Source organism: Phyllostomus discolor, chromosome 6, assembly GCF_004126475.2.
Source record: "Phyllostomus discolor isolate MPI-MPIP mPhyDis1 chromosome 6, mPhyDis1.pri.v3, whole genome shotgun sequence".
NCBI lineage: Eukaryota > Metazoa > Chordata > Mammalia > Chiroptera > Phyllostomidae > Phyllostomus > Phyllostomus discolor.
The window spans coordinates 127,339,134-127,362,013 of record NC_040908.2 but is presented as its reverse complement, the minus strand read 5'-3'; the positions used below and the strand labels follow the sequence as shown (position 1 = coordinate 127,362,013).

General features: G+C 45.9%; 2 protein-coding genes across 12 annotated transcripts in view; one reads left to right on the top strand and one right to left on the bottom strand.

Annotated features, from left to right (window-relative positions):
* Window positions 1-17,545, top strand: part of RIC3 (RIC3 acetylcholine receptor chaperone) — a 58,007-nt gene extending 40,462 nt beyond the window's left edge. The window contains 1 exon segment of the mRNA XM_028517006.2: window positions 12,719-17,545. Coding sequence (XP_028372807.1) covers window positions 12,719-13,149 — 431 coding nt within the window. The 3' untranslated portion in view covers window positions 13,150-17,545.
* TUB (TUB bipartite transcription factor) overlaps window positions 17,397-22,880 on the bottom strand; it is an 81,037-nt gene continuing 75,553 nt past the window's right edge. For all 11 annotated transcript variants that reach the window (XM_028517005.2, XM_036028971.1, XM_036028964.1 and 8 more), the window contains 3 exons: window positions 22,622-22,720; window positions 22,214-22,385; window positions 17,397-21,750 (listed from right to left, as the gene is read on the bottom strand). In XM_028517005.2, coding sequence (XP_028372806.1) covers window positions 21,617-21,750; window positions 22,214-22,385; window positions 22,622-22,720 — 405 coding nt within the window. In that variant the 3' untranslated portion in view covers window positions 17,397-21,616. The remainder of the gene's footprint in view (window positions 21,751-22,213; window positions 22,386-22,621; window positions 22,721-22,880) is intronic.

Here is a 22,880-nt window from a genome sequence, read left to right as displayed (position 1 = left end):
GCAAATATGTTTTCCCATACAGTTGGTTCTCTTTTTAATACTGTTTTCTTTAGCTGTGCAGAAGCTTTTTATTTTGATGAGATCCCATTTGTTTATTCTTTCCTTTATGTCCCTTGCTCTGGGGGATGTATCAGTAAAAATGTTGCTGCGTGAAATATCTGAGATTTTCCTGTCTATGCTTTTCTTTAGGACTTTAATGGTAGCATGGCTTATATTTAAGTCTTTTATCCACCTTGAATTTATTTTTGTGTATGGTGTAAGTTGGTGCTCGAGTTTCATTTTTTTGCATGTAGCTGTCCAGTTTTCCCAACACCATTTGTTGAAGAGACTGTTTTTATGTTACTGCCCCCTTTGTCAAATGTTAAGAGAGAGTTTTTTTTTAAAACAAGCTTCATTACTGAAGTATAATGTATCTACAGTAAAGTTCACCAATTTTAAGTGTATAGTTGGATGACTTTTGACAGATGTGTAGAGTTGTGTAATGACACCACAATCATGAAACAGAACGTTTCCATCAACTCAGAAAGTTCCTTCCCCCTTGGCAGCTGATTCCCTCCTCCTCACAGTGGCAACTGCTGTCTGTCCCTTAGTGTTACCTTTTTTGTATAAATAGGCCACACTGCACATGCTTTCTTTTGTGTCTGGCCTCCTTGATTTAGCAGAATGCTTTTGAGTTTCATGTGTTGAGTATACCAGTACTTTTTTTTAACTGCTGAGTCGTATTTGGTTGTATAAATATGTTGTAATTTGTTTCTCCATTTGCTAGGTTAGGAACATTTGGGTTGTTTCCGTCTTTGAGCTGTTATGAATCAAACTGCAATGAACTTTTGCATACAAGTCTTTGGATATATATTTGTATTTCTCAGAGGTATATACCTAGGAATGAGATTTCCAGGTTTTATGGTAAGTATATGTTCAACTTTATTAGAAGCAGTCAACTGGCTTCCCAGAGCGGATCCGCCGTTTTGCCTTCCCGCCAGTAATGTGTGGGGATCGTAGTTACAACATCCTGGTAACACTCGGCATTGTCAGTCTTTCTAACCGCAGCCTTTCTAGTGAGTGTTTAGTATCTCAGTGCTTGCTTTAATTTGCATTTCCCCAGTGACTGATGATGATGAACATTTCTTCATGTGCTTATTTGCCATATGTTGTCTTCTACCTTCTTTAAAATATGAGGTATGTTTATAACAGCTTCTTAACAGTCTTGGCTGCTGATCTTATCATCTGTGTCATTTCTTGGCATGTTTCTAGTAATTATTTTCCCCCTTGTTATGAGTTCATTTCCTGCCCTTTTTGCATGCCTGGTAAGTTTTGATTGGATGATGGATATTGCAAATTTTATACTGTTGGATCCTGGATTTTGTTTTAGTGCTTTAAATAGTATTGGTCTTCTTTCTGGCACACAGTTAAATTACCAGAAATCAGTTGGTTCCCTTTGAGCCTTATTTTTAAGATTTGTTATAGTGTGTCCAGAGCTGCCTTTACACTGTGCCCCTAGTAAGGCCCTGCCATTCTCAGGACTCTGCCTAATTAACACTCCACAAGGTCTTTCTGTTCTGGCTGGTGGGAATGTGAACTACTCCTTGCTATGTGTGAGGTCCAGGAATTTTTGAGCCTAATGCTTCCAGTAGTTTTTTTTCTTGGCTTTGAGTAGTTCTCTCCTACATATGCACAGGTCAGAACTCAGCTGAAAACATGAAAAATTCCCTGTGCAGATCTCTGGAGCTGTTGCTCTATGAAGCTTCTTTCTCTCCAGTATTCTTCCCTGTGAATTCTAGCTGCTCTGACCTCCCTGAACTCTAATCTGTCTTCCCAGATCAATGAGACCACCGGGCTGTTTCCCTTTTCTCAGGGGTCATGCTGCACTACTTGTATAATGTTTGAAAATTGATACTTCATGTGCTTCTTTTGGTTTTCTAGTTGTTTAATGGGAGGAGTCCCCATGTTTCCCTTATTGCAAGAGCAGAAGTAAGAGTCTATGTATTTAACAGCAAAATGGTGCTAGATATTCTAAATAGTTATAGATAAGGAGAGGAACCTTAAAAACTAGAAAAATAGTTGCAAATATGTGCTGGCTCTTTAGAAGCAAATGACAACTCTTTGAATATATGAGCAATGCAGGATGAATTCATAAAAACTCTCAAAAAAGGAATAGAGGGGAATTTCCTCAACTTGATACAGAGAAGCTACAAAAACCTACAGCTAATATCTCATTTAATTGTGAAAGATGAATGCTTTCCCCCTAAGTTTGGGAACAGGTGAGGGTGGCTTTTCTCATTCAGCATAGCACTGAATGTTCTGAACATTGTAGTCAGGCAAGTAAAAGGAAAAGAAAGGCATACAAGTTTAAAAAGGAAGAAATAAAACTGCTCCTATATGTAGATTCCATGATTATAGAATATAGAGTTTTGTAAGTTATAGAATTTATTCCATAAGATACAGAATTTTATAAGGTGCAGAATTTACAGGAAAGAATAGTGGAAAGAAAAGAGCTTCATAGAAAATTGATATGTAGAAAACCCTGAGGAATCTATTAAAAAGTCCTAGAACTTATAAGTGAGTCCAGCAAGGTCATAGGATTCAAGATAAACACACAAAAACCAACTGTATTTCTGTATATTAGCAATGAATATGAATACATTTACATTTAAGTTAAAAATTTGACATCAAAATTGATATTATTCAAAAAAGAGAAAGACTTAGTGTAAATTTAACAAACATGTTAGGACATGGCGGCTGGAACCTGTACAACCCTGATGAAAGAAATCAAGTCTTAATGGAGAGACATACCATGTTCATAGATCAGGAGACTCAGTTAGTACAAATGTCAGTTCTTCCCAGATTGACAAACAGGTTAACACTATGCTTATCAAAACTACAGCATACAGAAAAAATTATTCTAAAATGTATATAGAGAGGCAGAGGAAATATAGAATAAACAATTTTTGAAAAGAAAAATATGAGAAGAATCAGTATACCTGATTCCAAGACTTATGATATAGGTACAGTGATCAAGAAGACCGTGTAATATTTGTATAGGAATAGGTCCACAGAAAAAAAGAACAGAGAACCCAGACATAGGCCCACACAAATGTGCACAACTGATTATTTTGTTTTTACAAAAGTACAAAAGCAATTCAATGGAGGGGAGAGAGTCTTTTTAACAAATGGTACTGGACCAATTGGATGTCCATAGCAAAAAAAATTACCTAAACCTAAGTTCTACATAGGTTTATATACCTATGGTCTACATTTGTTATATAAAAATTAACTAAAAATAGATCATGTGGACATAAATGCAAATTGTAAAACTATAAACACTTTTTAAAAATAAAAAATCCTCAGAATCTAGCATTAGGCAAAGAGTTTGTAGGACTGACATCAAAAGCACAATCATAAAAGGAACAATAGATAAATTGAGCTTAATCAAAATTAAAAACTTTTGCTCTGCAAAAGATAATGAAAAGACAAGTACACTGTGTGAAAAAATATTTGCAAATCATAAATCCATAAAAGGACTTATATTTAGACTATATAAAGAACTCTCAAAACTCAACAGTAAAAAATAACCTAATTAGGAAAAATAGGCAAAAGATATAAACAGATATTTACCAAAAAGGATATACAGATGGCAAATAAGCACATAAAAAATGTTCAAAATCATTAGCTACTAAGAAAATGCAGATTAAAGTCACAATGAGAGGACTTCTGGTTGAGATGGCAACACAGGTAAACACGGCTTACCTCCTTGCACAGCCACATCAAAATCACAGCTAAAATATAGAACAACAATCACTCAGATCTGTCAGAAATTGAGTCATAGGTAGATACACTTTGCCTCCTCACACAACCAAAAGAAGGAGAAAAACAAATTTAAAAACAAAAAACAACCAAAACTGATAAAACTGAACTGTATGGAAGTCCAACAACCAAGGAGTTAAAGAAGAAACCTTCATTCAGACTGGTAGGAGAGGTAGAGACAGGCAGCTGGGATGGAGAGGATGCACGGAAAGGCAGCGCTGGAGGACCAGGCAGTCCCACCTGTGCATGTGGATAAACTGGGAGAAACAACTGGGGAGCAAGACAGACTGTGCGACCCAGGGTACCATTGCAGGGAAATAAAGCCTCAAAACCTCTGACTGAAAAAAACTTGTGTGGGCTCAAGTGGCAGGAGAAACTCGCAGCCTCACAGGAGAGTTTGTTAAAGAGACTCAAAGGGTCCTAGAATACACAAAACCACCCACCCTGAAATCGGCACCAGAAGGGCCCAATTTGCTTCTGGGTAATGGGGGAAGTGACTGAAAGCCGGCCAAGAGCCAAGCAAGCAGCATTGTTCCCTCTCTGACCCCTCCCCCACATACAGGGCCACAACACAGTGAAGTGGGTTGCCCTGCCTTAGTGAATACCTACGGTCCTACCCCTTACAATGTAATAGGTGCACCCAAACAAAGAAATATGGCCCAAATGAAACAACAGATCAAAGGTCCAAAAATAAAACTGAGCGATGAAGAGATAGCCAACCTATCAGATGCAGAGTTCAAAACACTGGTAATCAGGATGCTCACAGAAATGGTTAAGTATGGTCGCAAAGTGGAGGAAAAAGTGAAGGCTATGCAAAATGTAATAAAGAAAAATATACAGGGAACCAACAGTGAAGGGGAGGAAACTGGGTCCCAAATCAATGGTTTGGACCAGAAGGAAGAAAAAAACCTTCAAGCAGAACAGAATGAAGAAACAAGAATTCAGAAAGACAAGGAAAGACTTAGGGACCTCTGGGATAACTTCATATGTTCCAACATCCAAATCATAGGGGTGCCAGAAAGAGAAGAGGAAGAGCAAGAAGTTGAAAAAATAATGAAGGAGAACTTCCCCAATCTGGCAAAGGAAATAAACTTCCAGGAAATCCAGGAAGCTAAGAGTCCCAAAGAAGTTGGACCCAATGAAGCACACACCAAGGCACATCATAATCACATTAACCAAGATTAAAGATAAGGTGAGACTCTTAAAAGCAGCAAGAGAAAAGGGGACAGTTACCTACAAAGGAGTTCCCATAAGACTCTCAGCTGATTTCTCAAAAGAAACCTTGCAGGCAAGAAGGGGCTGGAAAAAAGTATTCAAAGTCATGAAAGGCAAGGACCTACATCCAAGATTACTCTACCCAGCAAAGCCATCATTTAGAATGGAAGGGCATATAAAGTGCTTCCCAAATAAGGTCAAGTTAAAGGAGTTCATCATCACGAGGCCATTATTATATGAAATGTTAAAGGGACTTATCTAAGGATAAGAAGATGATCAAAACTATGAATAGTAAAATGACAACAAACTCACCAACTATCAACAATGGAACCTAAAACAAAAACAAACTAAGCAAACAACTAGAACAGGGACAGATTCACAGAAATAGAGATCACATGGAGGGTTATCAGTGGGAGGGGGAGGAATGGGAGAAAAGGTGCAAGGAATAAGAAGCATAAATGGTAGGTACAACATAGACAGGGAGAGGTTAAGAATAGTTTTGGAAGTGGAGAAGCCAAAGAACTTATATGTACGACCCATGGACATGAACTAAGGTGGGGGAGAGAATGCTGGCAGGAGGTGAGGGGTACAGGACAGAGGGGAATAAAGGTGAGAAAACCAGGATAATTGTAATAGCATAATCAATAAAATATAGTTTAAAAAAAAAGAGCTGGCAGAAATCAAGTTGAGTGGAAATAACAACTATGGAATTAAAGAAACCACATCTATCTAGACTGACAGGTAGGGCCAAGACACAGAATGGACTGGTCCCACATCCATATGTGTGGATAAAAATTCAGGAAGGATATCTTGGGAGTGAGTAGTCCCAACCCCAGTCCAGGGTTCCAGTGCCAGGAAGATAAGGTCCTATAACTTGAGGCTGAAAAACCAGTAGGTATTCAGTTGGTGGAAGAAACTTCTGGAGTCCCAAGCAGTTCCTCTTAAAGAACCCACACACGGACTTACTCAGACTCATGCTCTGTCACCCCCAGCTCCGGGGTAGCAGCTTGAAAGGCACCAGTGACATACAGGAAGGAACTAAAGTGACTGGCATCAAGGCAAGAGCTGGAGAACAGGTTTCTCTAAGACAGAAAGGCAGGCAGAGACCATTGTCCCCTTCCTGAGCCCTCCCCTCATAGAGCCACAGAGCCGCAGAGCCAGCATGTGGGTGCCGTATCTGAGTCTCCACCAACCTGGATAACCCTGTTTGTCTCACGATGGAGATCCCTTGAGACTCTGTCCCACCCAAGTTACTGGCTCACCTAAGCTTCTTTTTCATATGAATGGCTGGTCTTGGCTAATGCTTCACAACCTCTTAAATCCTCTCAAACAAGCAACAGCAAGCCTCAGTGAGCCCCCAGTCCCAGTACCTCTTGCTAAGTTGCCCCATGCCTGGCACTAGCAGCAACCAGCCTAGATTCACAGCTTGGCTTCTCCTGGGAATCTCCAAGCCCAGCACAAGTAGCAGCCATCTCAGATTGCTTTATGGCTCAGGTAGGGTAGCCCTGGGCAAAACACGGGTGGGGACTGACCTTGGCCTGTACCACCTGGGAAACCCCAGAGCCTGTGTACCCAGTGGGCAGCTACAGTCCATGTTGGAGCACCAGCACCCTGCCTCCACACAGCCGATCCTCCACAGAGGATGGAAGATGGTGGTCAGTGGACACAGCGAGTTCTTGCAGCTGACTGGCCTGGGTAAATCCCTCCCATTGATCTGCCAACAGCAACCAAGGCTCAACTACAACAGGAGGGTGTGTTCAGCTCACACAAAGGGCATACCTGGAGTACCCAGCTAAGGTGATGGGGGCAGCTGTGCCACTAGACCCCCTGCAGGACACTTACTACATTATGCCACGCTACCAAGACAGGGAGTCATAGCATTTCTACTTAATACATAGAAACAAACTTTCAGGGAGGCTGCCAAAATGAGGAGACAAAGAAGCATGGTACTGAAAAAGTGAAAAAGTAGATCAAAACTCCCAAAAAAGAACTAAACAAAATGGAGATAGGCAATCTATCAGATTTAGTGTTCAAAGCACTGGTTATAAGGATGCTTAAGGAACTTAGTGAGGACCTCAACAGCATAAAAAAGTTCCAGTCAGAAATGAAGGATACACTAAATGAAATAAAAAACAATTTACAGGGGAACAACAGTGGAGTGGACAGAGACGAGAATCAAATCAAAGATTTGGAACATAAGGGTGCAAAAAAAACAATCAGAACAACAAGAAGAAAAGAAAATCCATTAAAATTGAGGATAGTGTAAGCAGATTCTGTGACAACTTCAAGCAATTCAATATTTGCATCATAGGGATGCCAGAAGGAGAAGAGAAAGAGCAAGAGATTAGAAATCTGTTTGAAAAACATAGTGAAAGAAAACTTCCCCAATTTGGTGAAGGAAATAGACATGCAAGTCCAGGAAGCACAGAGTCCCAAACAAGATGGATGCAAAGAGGCCCACTCCCAAGACACATCGTAATTAAAATCTTGAAGGTTAAAGATAAAGAATCTTAAAAGAAGCATGAGAGAAGCAGTTAGTTACCTACAGGGGAGTTCCCATAAGACTGTCAGCTGATTTCTCAAAAGAAACTGTGCAGGCAAGAAGGGACTGGCAAAAAATATTCAAAGTCATGAAAAGCAGGGACATACAGCCAAGATTGCTCTACCCAGCAAAGCTATCACTTAGAATCAAAGGGCAGATAAAGAGCTTCCCAGACAAGAAAAAAACTAAAGAATTCATCATCACCAAACCATAATTATATGAAATGTTAAAGGGATTTACTTTAGAAAAAGGTCAAAACTATGAACAATAAGGTGGCAATAAATACATATCAAAAATTGAGTCTAAAAAACAAAGTAAACAAATAAGAACAGAGGCAGAATCATGGATATGGAGAGCGTTTTGATGGCTGATAGAGGGGAGGGGATTGTGGGGGAATGGTTGAAAAGGTGAGGGGATTAAGAAGTACAAATAGGTAGTTACAGAATAGCCATGGGGATGTAAAGTACAGTATTCGAAGTGGAGTACCAAAGAATCTACTCGTGACGTATGGACATGAACAATGGTGAGGGGACTGCCTGAGGGAGTGGGGGGTGCTGGGTGGAGGGAGGCAAAGGGAAAAATTGGGACAACTGTAATAGCATAATCAATAAAATATAATTTAAAAAATAAGTTTAAAAAATTACACTGAGGTACTACTACACACCTATCAGAATGGCTAAAAATAAAATAAAATAAAAACACTGCCAAATGCTGGTGAGGATGTGGAGAAAATAGATTCACTCATATGTTACTGGTGTATTACATCCGTTCTGGAAAACAATGTGGCTGGTTTTTTTAAAAACTAAACAAGCAAATACTATACAACATAGCAGTTCTCCTGGGCATTTATCCCAGAGAAATGAAGATGTGTTCACATAAAAATTATACCTGCATATTTATAGCAGCTTTATTTATAGTGGCCCAAAGCCGAAAACAACCCAAATATCCTTCAACAGGTGAATGGCTAAACAAACTGTGGTGTATCAATTCTGTGTTATAATACTCAGGTAATTATGCTGAGTGAAATAAAAAAGCTAATTCCAAAAGGTTATACACTGTGAACTATTTATATAACATTCTTGAAATGACAAGTTTGTAGAAATGAACAGGATAGTAACTGCTAGAGAGTAAGGAGGAAGCTGGAGGCCGGAGGGAGTGGGTGTGGCGGTGAAAGGGCAACATGAAGGATCCTGGTGTTGGTAGAAATATTTTGTGTATTGACTGTATCAACATTCACATTCTGGTTGTGACACTGTATTAATAGATTTGCAAGAGGCTACCATTGGGAGAAACTGGGTAAAGGTACATGGGGTTTCTGTAGTATTTCTTACAACTACATGTGAATTTATAATTGTCTCAAAAATATTAATTTTAAAAAGCAACACAAGAAACTATTAGGGAAAGTATAGTTTGAATAAATAAAAGTTTTACCTCCTATCGATCAGAGAATACCACAAAGTGTAGAGGTCAATCCTAAACTGGAAAAGTACTTAACAAATATGACTGAAAAGAAGTGACTTTTAAAAAAATTATTTATTTATTTTTAGAGAGAGAGGAAGGGAAAGAGAGAGGGAAACATCAATGTGTGGTTGTTTCTCTCACGCCCCCCACTGGGGACCTGGCCTGCAACCCAGGCATGTGCCCTGACTGGGAGTCAAACTGGTAACCCTTTGGTTTGCAGGCCCACGCTCTGTCCACTGAGCTACACCAGCCAGGGCAAGAAGTGATTTTTAATATATAAAAAGTTCTGTAATTTGGAAAACAGTGATATCTTCCTGTATAAGCAGTGCACAAAAAAATGCAGCTGGCTACAAAACATATGAAAAAGTATTTCAATCTCACTAGTAATCAAGGAAATGAAAATTGGAATTCCTTTTTCCTCCAAATTGCAAATGTTCATTATATAATCATGTTCCCAAATAAGGTAAAATCCTTATCACTTTATTTTCTACCTACCTCTCAGGTGTTGGGGAATTTTAGCTACAAATATTAACTTTTAAAGATATTAGCCTTTTCTGATTTAAGTATGTAACAATGGCATTACATTTCTAGCCACATTCTCAAGTTATTTTACATCAATAATTCTCACTCATTGTTTGCCAGTTTCCTGTATACAGTATCTTCTTTAGTGAATTAAAATTCTTTATTAATTTTTGTATTTGTCAGAATACTTCCTTAAGTACCTCCCCATCCCATCCCCATATAGAGTGGTATATTTTCTGAATACTTGGATATATATACATATCATTTTTCACCTTTGTACAAATAGTTTGTGTTTATTTACAAATAAAAAAAATTATGTGATCATGCCATTTTCCTGTACAGACATGAAAGCATTACTTCATTGTCCACATTCATTGATGTCAAAGACAAGAAATCCTGTCTAGTCTGCTGCTTTCTCTCACTAGGCAACCTGCTGTTAGTGAGCTAGTTTGGCTTCCACCTGGGAATCTGTGTTTTTGTACTTAACATTTGAGTTTGGGCAGGTGCATTGGCATGTGTCTCAGTATGTACGAATGTGTGGATTTTTTCATAGTGTTTTCATCTAGCATTTATAATTTATAATTTCCTTGGTTGTTGCTTTCATTTAACCTACTCTGCCTTCTCATTCTAGAATTCCACTAGTTTTGAAGTTGCATATCCTGGATCAGTCTTCCATGCAACTTATCTTTTTTTTCATAATTTCTGTTTCTTTGTCATTTTTATTTTTGCCTTAGAGACTTCCTCAACTTGGACTTCTAATATACTAATTTGGTTTTTAGCCATGGCCATTTCAATCTGCTATTTTCTTCCTCCATTGAGTTTAAATGTTTGATGTAATGATGCCTTTGTATTTCGAATAGCTCTGTCTTACTTCATTTTTGCTCCCTTTTTACACTGAAGCCTGGTTGGTTTTATTGGTAAATTACCCCTCCGAATATTACTGGGAATAGCAGTTCAAGTTGACTGACATTTACTCCTGTTTCCTGCATGGATTGCTTTTTAGGGGCTCTTTGCAGAGTTTGCTTCATTTGGTTCCCCTGTTTTGAACTTCTGCTTTACTCATAGGACCAGCAATATTTTGTTGCTTTTTATATTTTTAACAGCCACTAACAGAGTTCTTGAGGTTGCCTCAGCAGTTGTGTGAGTCACTATTTGATTTTCTTCAGCAGGCCTCCCTTCTTAAACCAAAGCAGATAACCATGTTCTTGGTGTCGGGAGAAGACGGGAACAAGCCCGGAAATGGACTTCTCTTAAGCAGTCGGTGGTTGAGAATGTGAGCTGCTCCAGCCCTGCCGTTGGCCAAAGAGGCAATGAGGGCCTTGGGCAGCTGGACTCCATTCCAGCGAGCATTGTGTGCACAGCGCATGCTCCTGCAGGTTAAGGTCCTGTCAGTGACCGTGCGGATGGGATAAGACAGACACTTTTTTATGTCACTGGTAGAACTAAAAGTTTGTACCATTCTTCTGGAAAGCAGTTTGGCAGAGTGTAAAAAAAGGCTTTTAAAATGTCCATTCTCTATGGTCTTCATAGTTTTCATGTTTCTTGAAGTGTATCTTAAAGAAACAGGGAAGTAGAAATGGATTTATATGCAGAGCTCTTACCTGCTAGGTTACTTACAGCAAGGGAAGATTGGAAAGAATCATGTCCCCCAGAAGAGGCGGGGTAAATCAGATCAGTTAGGTGTAGCTGTGTGATGGGGCATTTTGCAGCCAGCTCTAAAATACCTAACGACATGGAGAAATGATCATGATACAATGTTAAAAAAATCGAGATAATATTTTTTATACAATATGATCCTTCTTTATTAAAAATATGCTTATATAGGATAAAAAGGTCAGAAGTGATACAACAAATTGTTATCAGTGGTGGGATTCTAGGTGATTTGTGTTTTCTTTCCACAACTTCTATTTTTCAAATTTTCTACAAGTCTCTATGACTTTTATAATCAGGAAAAAAAAACCAGTAAATGTTGTTAAAAAATGTCTCCTCATACTCTACACTGCACCAAAAAGATCTGCTTTTCAGAATTTGTAGGCAGAATTTTACGCTAGGGCTGAGTTTGCCGATTATCACAATGTGCACACGGGTGTTGAATCCAGCTTCCCACGCCGGGAGGGAGCCGCCGCGGCTGCCAGCTTGGCCCATCTGTGCCCAGGCTCGGCTCGGTTTGGCTGACACAGATTTATTATTTCATTCTTTAATTTGGCAGCATTTTCTCTTTTTTCATTATCATAACTGGAATTCAGTACCAGCATCACTCACTTTGTTTACCAGGTTGTTGTGTTCTTTTGTTCCATTTTGCAAAGATGAAGAAGCCAACAGCAGGAATTCTGTGTCGTGAAAATGCAGTGCTTGTCCTCTGGGATCTCAGGCACGTCTTGCTAAAGCGCTGTCTGTTTCCGACACTTGCAAGCCATTTCAATTTTTTAAATTAGTTTAGTAGGAGGCTTCTTTTCAAAGAGCCTAGTGTTCCCTGTCATGCGTCCACCCCTCCCATGCGTCCCCCTCTCCCCAACTTCCTGGAAAGATTTGGAAATGGTTACAAATAGAAATTATAAACATTAACCCTGGATGGTATGATTCACAGGGTTGAGCTCTGGCCTTCGAACTAAGGGGTTGCTGGTTAGATTCCCAGATCAGGGCACACGCCTGGGTTGTGAGCCAGGTCCCCAGTAGGGGGTGTGTGAGAGGCAACCACACACTGATGTTTCTCTCCCTCTTTTTCTCCCACCCTTCACCTCTGTCTATAAGTAAATAAATAAAATCTTAAAAAAGAAGAAATTATAAACATTAACCTTAAGCTGTATACTCTCTCCATCTGGTGTTTTGTTTTGTTTTGTTTTCCTGAGGGCTGTGTTGTTTGCTTAGTCTTCATCAGTACTGCAGAAGCTGGAGGTGTGAGAGGTACAGTCTTCCCCTAGCACCCTGAACTCAAGGAGGGATTTTCATCTGAATGGGTTTGTGTTTCAAAGAGCACTGGGTCAGCCAGACCACTAAGAATTTACTCAAGTGAAACTTTAGAGTTGTTAGTCACCTGAGAGAGGTTGTTCTTCCTGAGAGATGTCTTGAATGGATTGGTTGGGATGGGGTGGCTGCTGCCTGAGAGGCCTCTTTGAGCCTGACACTTTGCTTGGAAGAGACAATCCTTGTAAGACTTTGCGCTACTTTTCTCTCTAGGTTACCCTGAAGAGACTTACCCAATTTATGACCTTTCAGATTGCGTCAAGCGTAGGCAAAAAACAATCCTGGTGGACTACCCTGACCCAGAGGAGCCCTCTGCTGAAGAAATAGCGGAAAGGATGGGAGTGCCGGAAGAATCCGACCACTTGGTCTGGGAAACGCCCACCAACCCCAGAGCCTGGGAAGATAATTATGTCACCTCATGTGACCCAAAGCCAGAAACGTGTTCCTGCTCTTTTCATGAAGAAGAGGACCCCGCTGTCTTGGCAGAGAACGCTGGATTCACTGCAGATGGCTACAGTGAGCAGGAGGAATCCGCCGCAGATGCGTGGCCCCGGGACTTCGGGGCGGAGGGGTTGGGCATCTGTGCCCACCAAGCAAGTACAGGGGGCACCTTGAGGAAGCGGAACCCCGAGGGCTTAGAGTGAAAACAGCCAGTTTGAGGGAGCATCCATTACTCCAGCCCCAGGGTGACCTGTCTCCCTCTCTCAGACTTCATCCTCGGCCCTGTGCTTCCTCCCTAGTGTTCAAATGTCATAGCCAGTCAGGTGACAGCCACGGATATCGCGTATCCCCCCTTGGTGCTCCCTTACCTGTCACCTTGTAAACATCATAGAGTAGTAGGAACACAAGATGACCTTGCTCTTTTATCTTCCTGCCTTTCCTCCATCAGAGAATTGATCCACTGGGTAATTATGGCTGATCTGTCATAATTACAGATGGGACCATTCAAAGGCAGAGGTCCAGTACTTCGCACTAGGAGTAACAGATGGTTCCCCTGTGAATGAACATCAGTTTACACATGGCAAGGACTTAAGGTTGCAGAGCAAAGATCTCAGAGTCCAGGATGCCTTATTCTCTGGGCCTTGAGCAGGTTAGTGGTCCCCTGGATTCAAGAGAAGAACATTTTGTTTTGGGGGATGATGGAGCCAGAGCAGGGTGGGACTCCACTTTCTGAGCTAAAGGCCCTTCCTCACAGGAAGGGCTGAAAGACATGCACTGTCCTGAAAATGAGCCCAGGGGTCTGCTGGGGGGCTGTTTTGCTCTCATGCTGCCTGGATCTCTAGCTTCCTTTGTCCCTGTTCTGCACAACAGAACTGCCAAACCCAGAAGCACATCTGTACCTCTTGTCTTCAGTGGCCAGAGGAAGCTTTAGGTAGAGACTTTAGTCCTCGCCCTGCAGAGACAGGGTCTGAGGCTGCAGGGAAGCCTGCCCGAGGGTAGTGGTCCTGCTGTGAGCCTCAGGGGGCTGGTGACAGCTGTGGACGGTCCTTGCCTTGAAGCTGATTTTGAATGTTGTGCCCTCTGGGAAATTCATTTCCACAATCACAAGACTTGAAACAGAAACAACCAGGTCTGAGCTTGTAGACAAAGTGCCAGCCCAACAGGGAAGTTGCAGAGTGTCTGTTGAGAGAACCAGCATGGCGCAGTGCCCAGGGGAAGAGACCGTTGGACTGTCTGTATTCAGGTATCTGGGTCTTCTGAGAGCTGGTGACAGTAGGAAGTGGGTTAGCACTGGGAGGATTTCGGCCAAACTACAAGCCTAATTTCTAAGCTGCCATCTGTCTTCTTAAGGTAAGACAGCACCCACGTACTCTGTCTAGTAAGGATGAGCAAGTCCAGTTTACATGGGAGACCTGAGGTTTTAAAGAGGACGCATCCCTGAGGGCATTCCCAGTCATGAAAGGTGGAAGGCTTGAAATTTAAGGAATTGTAGAAAGGCAGGTGCGACTTGTAGAGTTCCATTGTTTCTGGCCCAAGAGGCCAGGAAAATACTTTAAATTACACATACAAGCATACCGACTGCTGTCAGAGGTACGGGATCATACTAAGGTAGTGTCGGTTACTGCTAGACAGTTCTTGTTTGTCAGTGAACCACAGAGAAGTCGCTGAAGATTGAGTCTTTAGGAAGTTTATTGCATCTGCCTTTGTGTGGAACATTCGATTCACTTGTACAAATGGAGTTTAAAATGTGCTGAGAACAGTCTAGATGTAATGGAATGCTAAAGGTAAAAAATAATGTAGGTGCTCTTTACTCTTGGGATAAGTCTTTTTCCATGTCATTTCCCTTCGGACACAGTGAGGGGTTGATTTGTGAGGGGAGTCCTGGGCCCTGTTCCGAGTGTCTTTCCCGCCTTAGGATGTGATGCCCTCATTAGAGACACGTGTTTCCTTCTAGCTAATCCACTCATTTATTCACTTGGCAGACACCACTCAGAACTAGGCAGTGGGAACAGAGGGCTCATTTCCTACCTTTTAAAAACTCAGTTTAATATGGGAGCCTTATCCAATTTATTTTTTTAAGTGAACTATAAACTACAAAAGGGCTCAAGATCATGAATTCTGCAGGCAGAGAAGTGTCCATCATGACTCCGTCCTCGCCTGTTCTGACTGCAGGCTCTTGTCAGCCCCTGGAGTCTTGGCTTTCTCTTCTCTACAGAAGGGGGTCTCCGGGCAGGGGTGGGGTGGGCTGTGAGCATTAAATGACGTCATCAGTGCCTGTAAAACAGCACCAGTCCTGTCTGGTGCGTGGTAACCACTTGGTAAGTGGCAGCTAAGGTTCTGTGCTATATAACTGAGATAGGGACCCACATCTACAGAAAAAGAGACTTTTTGCCAAAGTACCTTGCAGAGGATGTAGATTTTGAGGTGTGCTGAGAACTGAGGACTTCTCCAGGTGGGCAAGGAGGAGAGGACATTCTGGCAGAAAGAGTAGTGTTGAGAAAGCAGTGGGGTGTGGCAGTCAGTGGTTGTTCAGGTACTTTGAAGAGGCTGCTGTGTAAGGTGTTACATAACCAAGTCCTTATTTTGCGAGTTAGTCTCTGGGGGAAGCTGGCGTGTGGACGTAGTTCCTGCAGAAGTACAGGAGCTCATGACGGCTCCTGCTGCCCTAGGCCTTGGTGGGCGCATACAGCAGGAGTGTATGTATTTCTGTCTCGGAAATTTTATGTACTTGTCAATCACTTCTGATTAGACAGTCTTTTTTTGTTGTTGTTTGCATTTTCTGGAGTTGTTTTTTCCTCCAGGAGTGACAGCTGCATGTGAGTATACAGCCCAGGATGACCAAAATCATGGCGCTGGCTTCTGTTATCAGCCTGATGCCTCTTGGCTCGTTTCTCAGAACTGGTGTGGGCTGTGAACTCGGCCGCTCCCCTGGCACTAGGTCTGCCTCGGCCTTGGGCCACTGTGGCAGGGCAGGCACACCTCGGGGGGCAGACAGTCAGCCTGGGACACAACTACAGCACCTGGGACTGTGCTTGGTAAATCAGGCAGGTGACCCAGCCAGGAGATGCTCTCTCCTGGTTGTAACAGGAGGCACAAGGAAAGCACTCCATTAGCAACAGGACTCGTGATGGGTGGGTGGGCTCAGGAAGTGAGGCCCAGGGAGCTGTGTCGACAAGCAGAAGCACATTTGGCCTCTGGAAAAGATGGCCCACACCTCCTGTAGCTTGGGTGTCAAACAGCTTATGGTCCAAACTGGAAAACTTGGGGAAAGGGAGCTTTGATGGTAAATATGCGAGGATAAAAGGTATACACCAGGACTGTCCTAGATGTAGGGTCTCCCTGTCTATGGTGTCTAAAAGATTTCTCCTTAACTGGGGACCACGAATAACAAACCCTCTCTCACCTTATCCCCTGCATGTGCTGTCTCCTGCACAGGCAGAGCCAAGGAGAGAGGCTATAGTTCCCGCAGGAAATGCTCTTGCCTACAGAAGAACTCCAAACTGAAGGTGATTAACCAGGCCTCCTTATTACTGCATTCTTAAAATTTCCCCTTAACCCAGACCCTTAACCTAAAGAAACATCTACTACTTCATCGGCATTGAGGAAAAACAGGAAGTAGCCATGCTGTTTTCTTCACCCTTTTATACAAATCTTTCTAAATGCACCTAAACTTTTCTTTCCCATTTATATACAAATAGGACAAGTTCCTTTTCGTTAGTTTATTTTTTCTCTGAGCACTGGTTTCCTCATCTGTGAATTCAGAATACCCCCCACCTGCAAGGTTGCTAGGACGAGAGGAGGGACCGTCTGCAGAGCGCCTGTCCCCAGGGGCCGCACACCCTGGGTGCTCGGACGGCACCCGTGGCTGTCGTCAGGTCCTGGGCGGCTGCTCTGATGCCCTCCAGACTGCGGGCGGCCGAGTGTTGACCACCTCCCTTGGGGGTCAGACCGTGCTCTTTCACCTCTGCTTCTCGCCGCAGCAGCAGCCTCCCTCACACTTGGTTTTGGACCTGCCACTGGCTGGAAAGAAGATTCCCAAGCATGTCCACGTTCCGCTGAAGTGGCTCAGGCCCTGAGTGGGGCCACAGGAATCAAGTGGCTGGGTCTTCTTCTAACCTGGGCCTTTCCACCTTTTTTTTTTTTTTTTTTAGCTCGATGGCCAATTTTTGCTCCTAACGGCCAGGGCCACAGGGGGATACTCAGGAACCAACAGCCCCTTTCCAGCTGGTACAGCTAACCCATGCCAGCCCTCCCCAGCCTCTGTGTGTGGTTCTGAGCATCCTTAAATGTGAAGAGCACAGGGAGGACAGCTCTGACCACCTGTCATTGCTTCCAGACAAGCTGTGACGCCCTTGTTACCACCGTCCTCACCCCTGAGGCTCTCAGGACAGACGAATGAATGGTATAAAACATGTTTTTTCTCCTTTTATAGGAAAAAGAAAGTATACAGTAGTGTTGAAACAGTTCAAGTTTAATTTGTTGATATATGGTCTGTACTTTAGACAAACACTTAAGTTATACAATGGTACATAATGTCAGCATGGGAAAATACCGACTTTGTCATTGCACATACCAATAAATAAATACATTGATCCCGAATACCAAAGAGTTTATTCAAAAAGTCAATAAAAGCACAATTTTGCAAGTTCATCTAAAACTCCAGAGGACTTTGAACAAAAATAAAATGTCTGACCACTCGGAAATAGGGAAAGACAGGCTTGTGCAAACAGACAGACACACATCCTAAGCACTGCGACAACTGGCCAACGCCCCTCCCAGCCGAGGCCCCTCGTTACCAGAAGCAGGAAGGCAGCGGAGTCGGGCTTCCCTTTCCGAGCCGCCCCTAGTCACTCCCTAGGGAACTCTGGATCTGGGTCTCGGCCTAACCCCAGCTCTGCCTGGACCTTGGTGAGAGAAGCGGGGCGGGGCAGTGGAACAGAAGGGAAAGAAAAAGGCACAGTGACGAACTAGAAAAGGTAGTGATGAAAGCACGGGCTGTGTTCATCCGCCCCGGCCCTCCCGCAGGCGCTGACGGTCCACCCCTCGCTCAGTAGATGAGAAAACAGACCTAGAGAAGTTACGTGGTGTGCTCAGAATCACGTGGCCACTGAGTACAGGACTACTTTCTGTGAGAACAACCAAACCCGCCCCGACCCTTCCGCTCGGCCCCTCCCCCCATATCCTGAGACTGGTGGGAGGGCTGGGGTCAAGTCAAAGCACACCGTCCTTTGGCCTGTTCCCAGGGCTGCTGTCTGTCAGCCAGCCAGGGCCTGGGGCAGGGGAGTCCAGTCCCCTTCGTGCTGGGCACCTGCAGAGGTGTGCAGAGGGCCACCTGGCAGCCTAAGGTCACCACGGTGTCTTGACCAGGGTGAGGCATTCTGGAGAAGGGAAGCCGGGACTCTCCCGGGAGGTGGGATTGTGCTTGCGTTACAGAGCCGGGGATGTAGCACCCTGCAGCTCCCTTCCCGTGGACCCCACCATTAGGGGAGCAGGGACCTCTTAGTAAAATCAGCGCTGTCGCTTGTTAAATTCAGAGCCACCTCCAAATTGAAGGCAAATGCCCCACTATTTATAGAAAACCTTCTGCTTCTGCAGTTCTCTTGCCCTCTTTGTCACTAGAGGAGCAGGCTCCAGAGGTTCCCTTCTAGCCTGCCATCACCACACTCCCTGGCTTCCGACACCTGTCCTCACACGGGCCTGGACCTTGCACGCTCCTTCCGAACGAGTGTCGTGATTTTTAAGGCACATTCACCAGAGTGTGTTCACATTTGTCCAAAGGCATGCACACAACACACGGATTCCTCAGGCGACACAGAATGGGAAGTGATCAACAACTTCCTCAGACGGCGTCCTTCGGATAAGAGCCCTGGGAGAGAGGCCACTCTCTCACCAGAGAGCACTGAGTGAACGAAACCCACAGGTACACCTCACGCCTTTCCTCTTCGTTCTCAGAAACGTGATCGTCATAACGAACTTCAGTTGACTGCAGGTTGCCCTTCCTCCCAAATACACACAGACACAGAGAGATGCAGACACACAGAGCACCTTGGAGCCAGAAGGAATGAAAAAGATCGGGGAAGTGGACTTCACCACTCTGCACAAGAACTGTTTAGGGCAGAGGGTGTCGAGATTTTGGGTGTGGCCCCAGAAGGAGTTGCAGAGCCAGGAGCAGTCACGGAAGAGCTGCCTGAGGTCCCACCTGCCCAACACCCTTAGGGACAGCTCACAACATTATCATTCTCTGACCAACGAAGACCTCTTCCTATGGGAGGAGCTGAGCCCACATGGGCGCCAAGGTCCCTGGCAGCTTTGAGTCTTTGGGCCCATAGCTGTGAGGCCAGTGGTCAAGGAAAACCAGCCTCACCAGAAACGGGGTTGTCAGAATAGACTCGCCTGCTTGAGACCCAGCCTCAGCCTCAGTCGCTCTCGCTTCTCTGTGCCCAGCAGAGGGTCTTGTTGTTGGGCTGCCCTCCACAGCTGGGCTAGAAAGCTCGGCCCACATCCCTGACCCTTCCCTTCCAAAATACCCAGCCAGCCCCTCGTGTGGACCAGAGGAGAAAGCAGGAGACGGGAGCTTGTCATTGTGCTTCTGACGTTCCCACTCTGCCTCCAGGACCCCCGTCTCCCTGGGAGGCACACCTTAAAGTCACAGGCCCAGAGGGACACTCTGGCTGGACATCAGAGATCATCTGGTTTCTGTAACTCCAAATGTCAGCAGGTCGGAAAGGGAAGAACCTAACTGGGACTTTGGAGACGAGGGTGGGCCCACAGCATTTCCTGGGAAGTGGACCAGCCCCGTACGGAAAGTTCTAGAGCCCTCAAAATGGTCCCAAGGAAAGAGCTGCCTAGAAACTAGACCGCGTCAGCAAAAGCGAGGTCGCCAGAGGTGTGGGCAGGCCAGCGCGGTGAGGTGCATGCCTCGATCTCAGCACCCAGCACAGGAAACCCTAGACAGCAAGGGAGTGAGAGCCTACTACTTCCACTTCCGTCAAAACCACTCCTTCACCTCATTACAGAGCCTCACCTGCGGGTTTGAGTATGACTTTGTGATGTTTTCATCACTTTCTACACAGCCTCTCCAAGCACATCTACTCTGAAGTGAGAAACAACTAAGTGCTTGCCACGGGTTTCTGGTCTCCATCTGCGCAAGCAGCCTCCACCAGGGTAACGGACGAGAACTCAAGAGATGAGAGTTCCCCAGTCAGGGAGAAGGACAGCAGGGGAGGGAAACCTTGGAGCACGCACACAGGCCCCGCACACCCGCACACGGAAACCGGAGGCAGCCTGGCTAGGCCTGCGCTCTGGGGGACCACACAGGGGTCAGTCCTGATCAGTGCAAAGAGCCAGGCAGCCTTCAGCGGGGAACTGCCCAGCCTCCTACGGAAATGGTTTCAATTCCACACGTCAACTCTGACATCGCTGCTCTGGAATCAGGCCAAGGGGTGAGGGCACCTGGACTGGGCCCCAGAAAGCCCCAAAAGCCACAGAGAGCGGCTTCTTGGGGGAGGGTGGGAACAAAGAAATCCAGTGAGCTGAAGTTCGGAACTCTGCCACTAACCAGCCAGATGACCCAGAGCAAGTACCATTTTCTGAGTGATTTGCATAAGGTGACAAAGCTATACTAGTTCATCTCTCAGGGTCCTGCCACCTCTGATCTCTATGGTTCTAAAACAGTCCCCGCTCTCCTCACCCTACCCCATTCCTTCCCGAGAAGGACCACATAGAGAAGCCACAGCAGCCCTGACCTACGTTGGCTGCAGCAGGAGCTGTAGCACAAGCAGGAGCACCTGCAGCCTACCAGCCACAGCCGCAGGCACACCTGCCTGCCTCCCTGCCTCCCTGTATGCAGTCCAGGGCTGCTGACTGGGCTCCGCACACCTTTCCTGTGCAGAGGCCGGGGCAGCTGACAGGGCTCCCCAGACAGCCTGATCCTGGACACCTGTCCCAAGCACCTCCCGCATGCTGAGCCTGTGTCTTGCAGGCCCCATCCTCTAAGACATCTGGCCTTGACTACTGGCCTCTTGCTGCCTCCTCCCAGAGAGAAAACCTAGAGAAATCACATGAGCTACAACCCTAGGCTGCCAGCCAACTCCCACAGCCAGGCCCCTGCAATCTGGACAAGGTCCTGCCACTCACCCCCGACCCCAGCAAACTTGCCCAGGCCTGGCTGAGGCCTCCTGAAGTCGGGACTTGCTGCAGATAAGGGCCAGGCTTGGCTACCACGCCCTCTGCTGTGCGAAGGCAGTGTGCCCTCCAACACACACACACTGTGCCCCTCACAGTGGGGGATCCGTGGTCGTCGGCCTCTGGGGCTGAGTGGGCGGCTGGGTCACGGCAGCCCTGCCTTGTGCTTCCTCTCTCTCCACTCCTCTCCCTGCCTTCCCAGCTGAAGAGGCGGCCTGGCTTGGCAAAGGTGACTGCAGCAGCATACCAACCCAAGAGTGGGTGTGTTGCTCCTGGGGCACAGAAAGAATTCACTCTGGTCCCTTACACACCCCCACTCCTCTGCCTCAGGCAGAGGAGCCAGTTCTTGGCTGGCCCCGCCAAGGAGCTGCTGAGAGCCAAAGGTTCATCTGGCGGGAGGCCTATGTACAGGGGGCAGGCAGGGCTGTCTCCTCAGGCAGGCAGCTCCACCCCGGGCTGGGCAACCCCAAGGGCATGAGGAGACCTCTATTCACAGGCCAGCTTGCTGTCGAAGCTGGACAGGGCGATGGCGAAGGCCTGCAGTGCGCACAGCGGGTAGTTGTAATCCATGGTGAACACGTCCTCTGCCACGCGGCCGAACTGCATCACGATGTAGTCCGCTGGAACCAGGCATGGGTGCAGACAGACAGGGAGACAGGGTGAGTACAGTAGGGATGGGGAAGGACGGACAGACACCCAAGTCACAGGACAGAAGAGAAAGTGAGAAGCAGCGATGCCAAGGGAACCCCAAAGGAGGTAATGCACAGACCGAGTGGCAGAAATGCAGGAGAGAGGGAGGCAAATGGCAAAGGAGGAAGATGCACACAGACACTAGGAGACAGGGAAGGAGCGAGCGAGTCCACCCCCAGGATATCCCCACGCCTGAGACTGCGGGGTGCCCAGAACCTGGGGTCAGGGCTCTAGAGAAGGTTCTGCGAGGCCATGATTCTTGATATCTGGTCTAAGCCGTGTAGCCAGTGTCCTTAGGTACTGGCCTGTGCGGGCGGGACTGGTGAGCTGGACCCCGAGCTCAGAGCCCCGGCTAGCATGAGGACAGCAATGGGTGAGGGCTGGAACACTCACGGTCATTGCCATGGATGATCTGGAAGTTCTTTACGGAGGCCTGTGTGACACGCCCGTGGAAGTTGAGTACGTAGGACTGAGTGTCATCATTCCAGACAGGCGTCTTGTTTTGTAGCTCAATGATGGTCTCCGTGTGCTTATTCTGCCAGCGCGCTAGCAGCGTCTCGTGCTCCTGGGAGAGCAGACGCACCTGAGCCGGGCCCAGGCCCCTCGGCACACACCCAGCCCAGGGCTCACGGGGTCTGGCTCAGGGCTGGCAGTCCTTCGACTTCCCTAGACCCCCAGGGCTCTGCTCACGCTGCCTCCTAAGGCATAGACGCACTGGCTGGAGGTCTGCCCTGAGAAGCACGCACCGCACGCAGAGGCTGCTGGGGCGGTGGGGGAGGGGTGGGCGGGGTAGGAACTCACGTTGCGGGGCCGGATGCAAACTCTCTCATGGACCATGTTCATGCCGGGGACAATCACACTCATCTTCCGAGGCCCCTTAAAACCTAGGACGTTCGTCTCCTGGGAAACAGAACAGGGGCCACCTGAGGACTCTACTTACTCCTGGGGAGGCCGGAAGGGAATAAAGATGATGAACTAGTTCTCCCCATCTGCACTTGAACGTCGAAGGGGCATCCCTCGATTCAGCATGTCCAGAATCGAGCTCCTGAGTCTCTGCCCG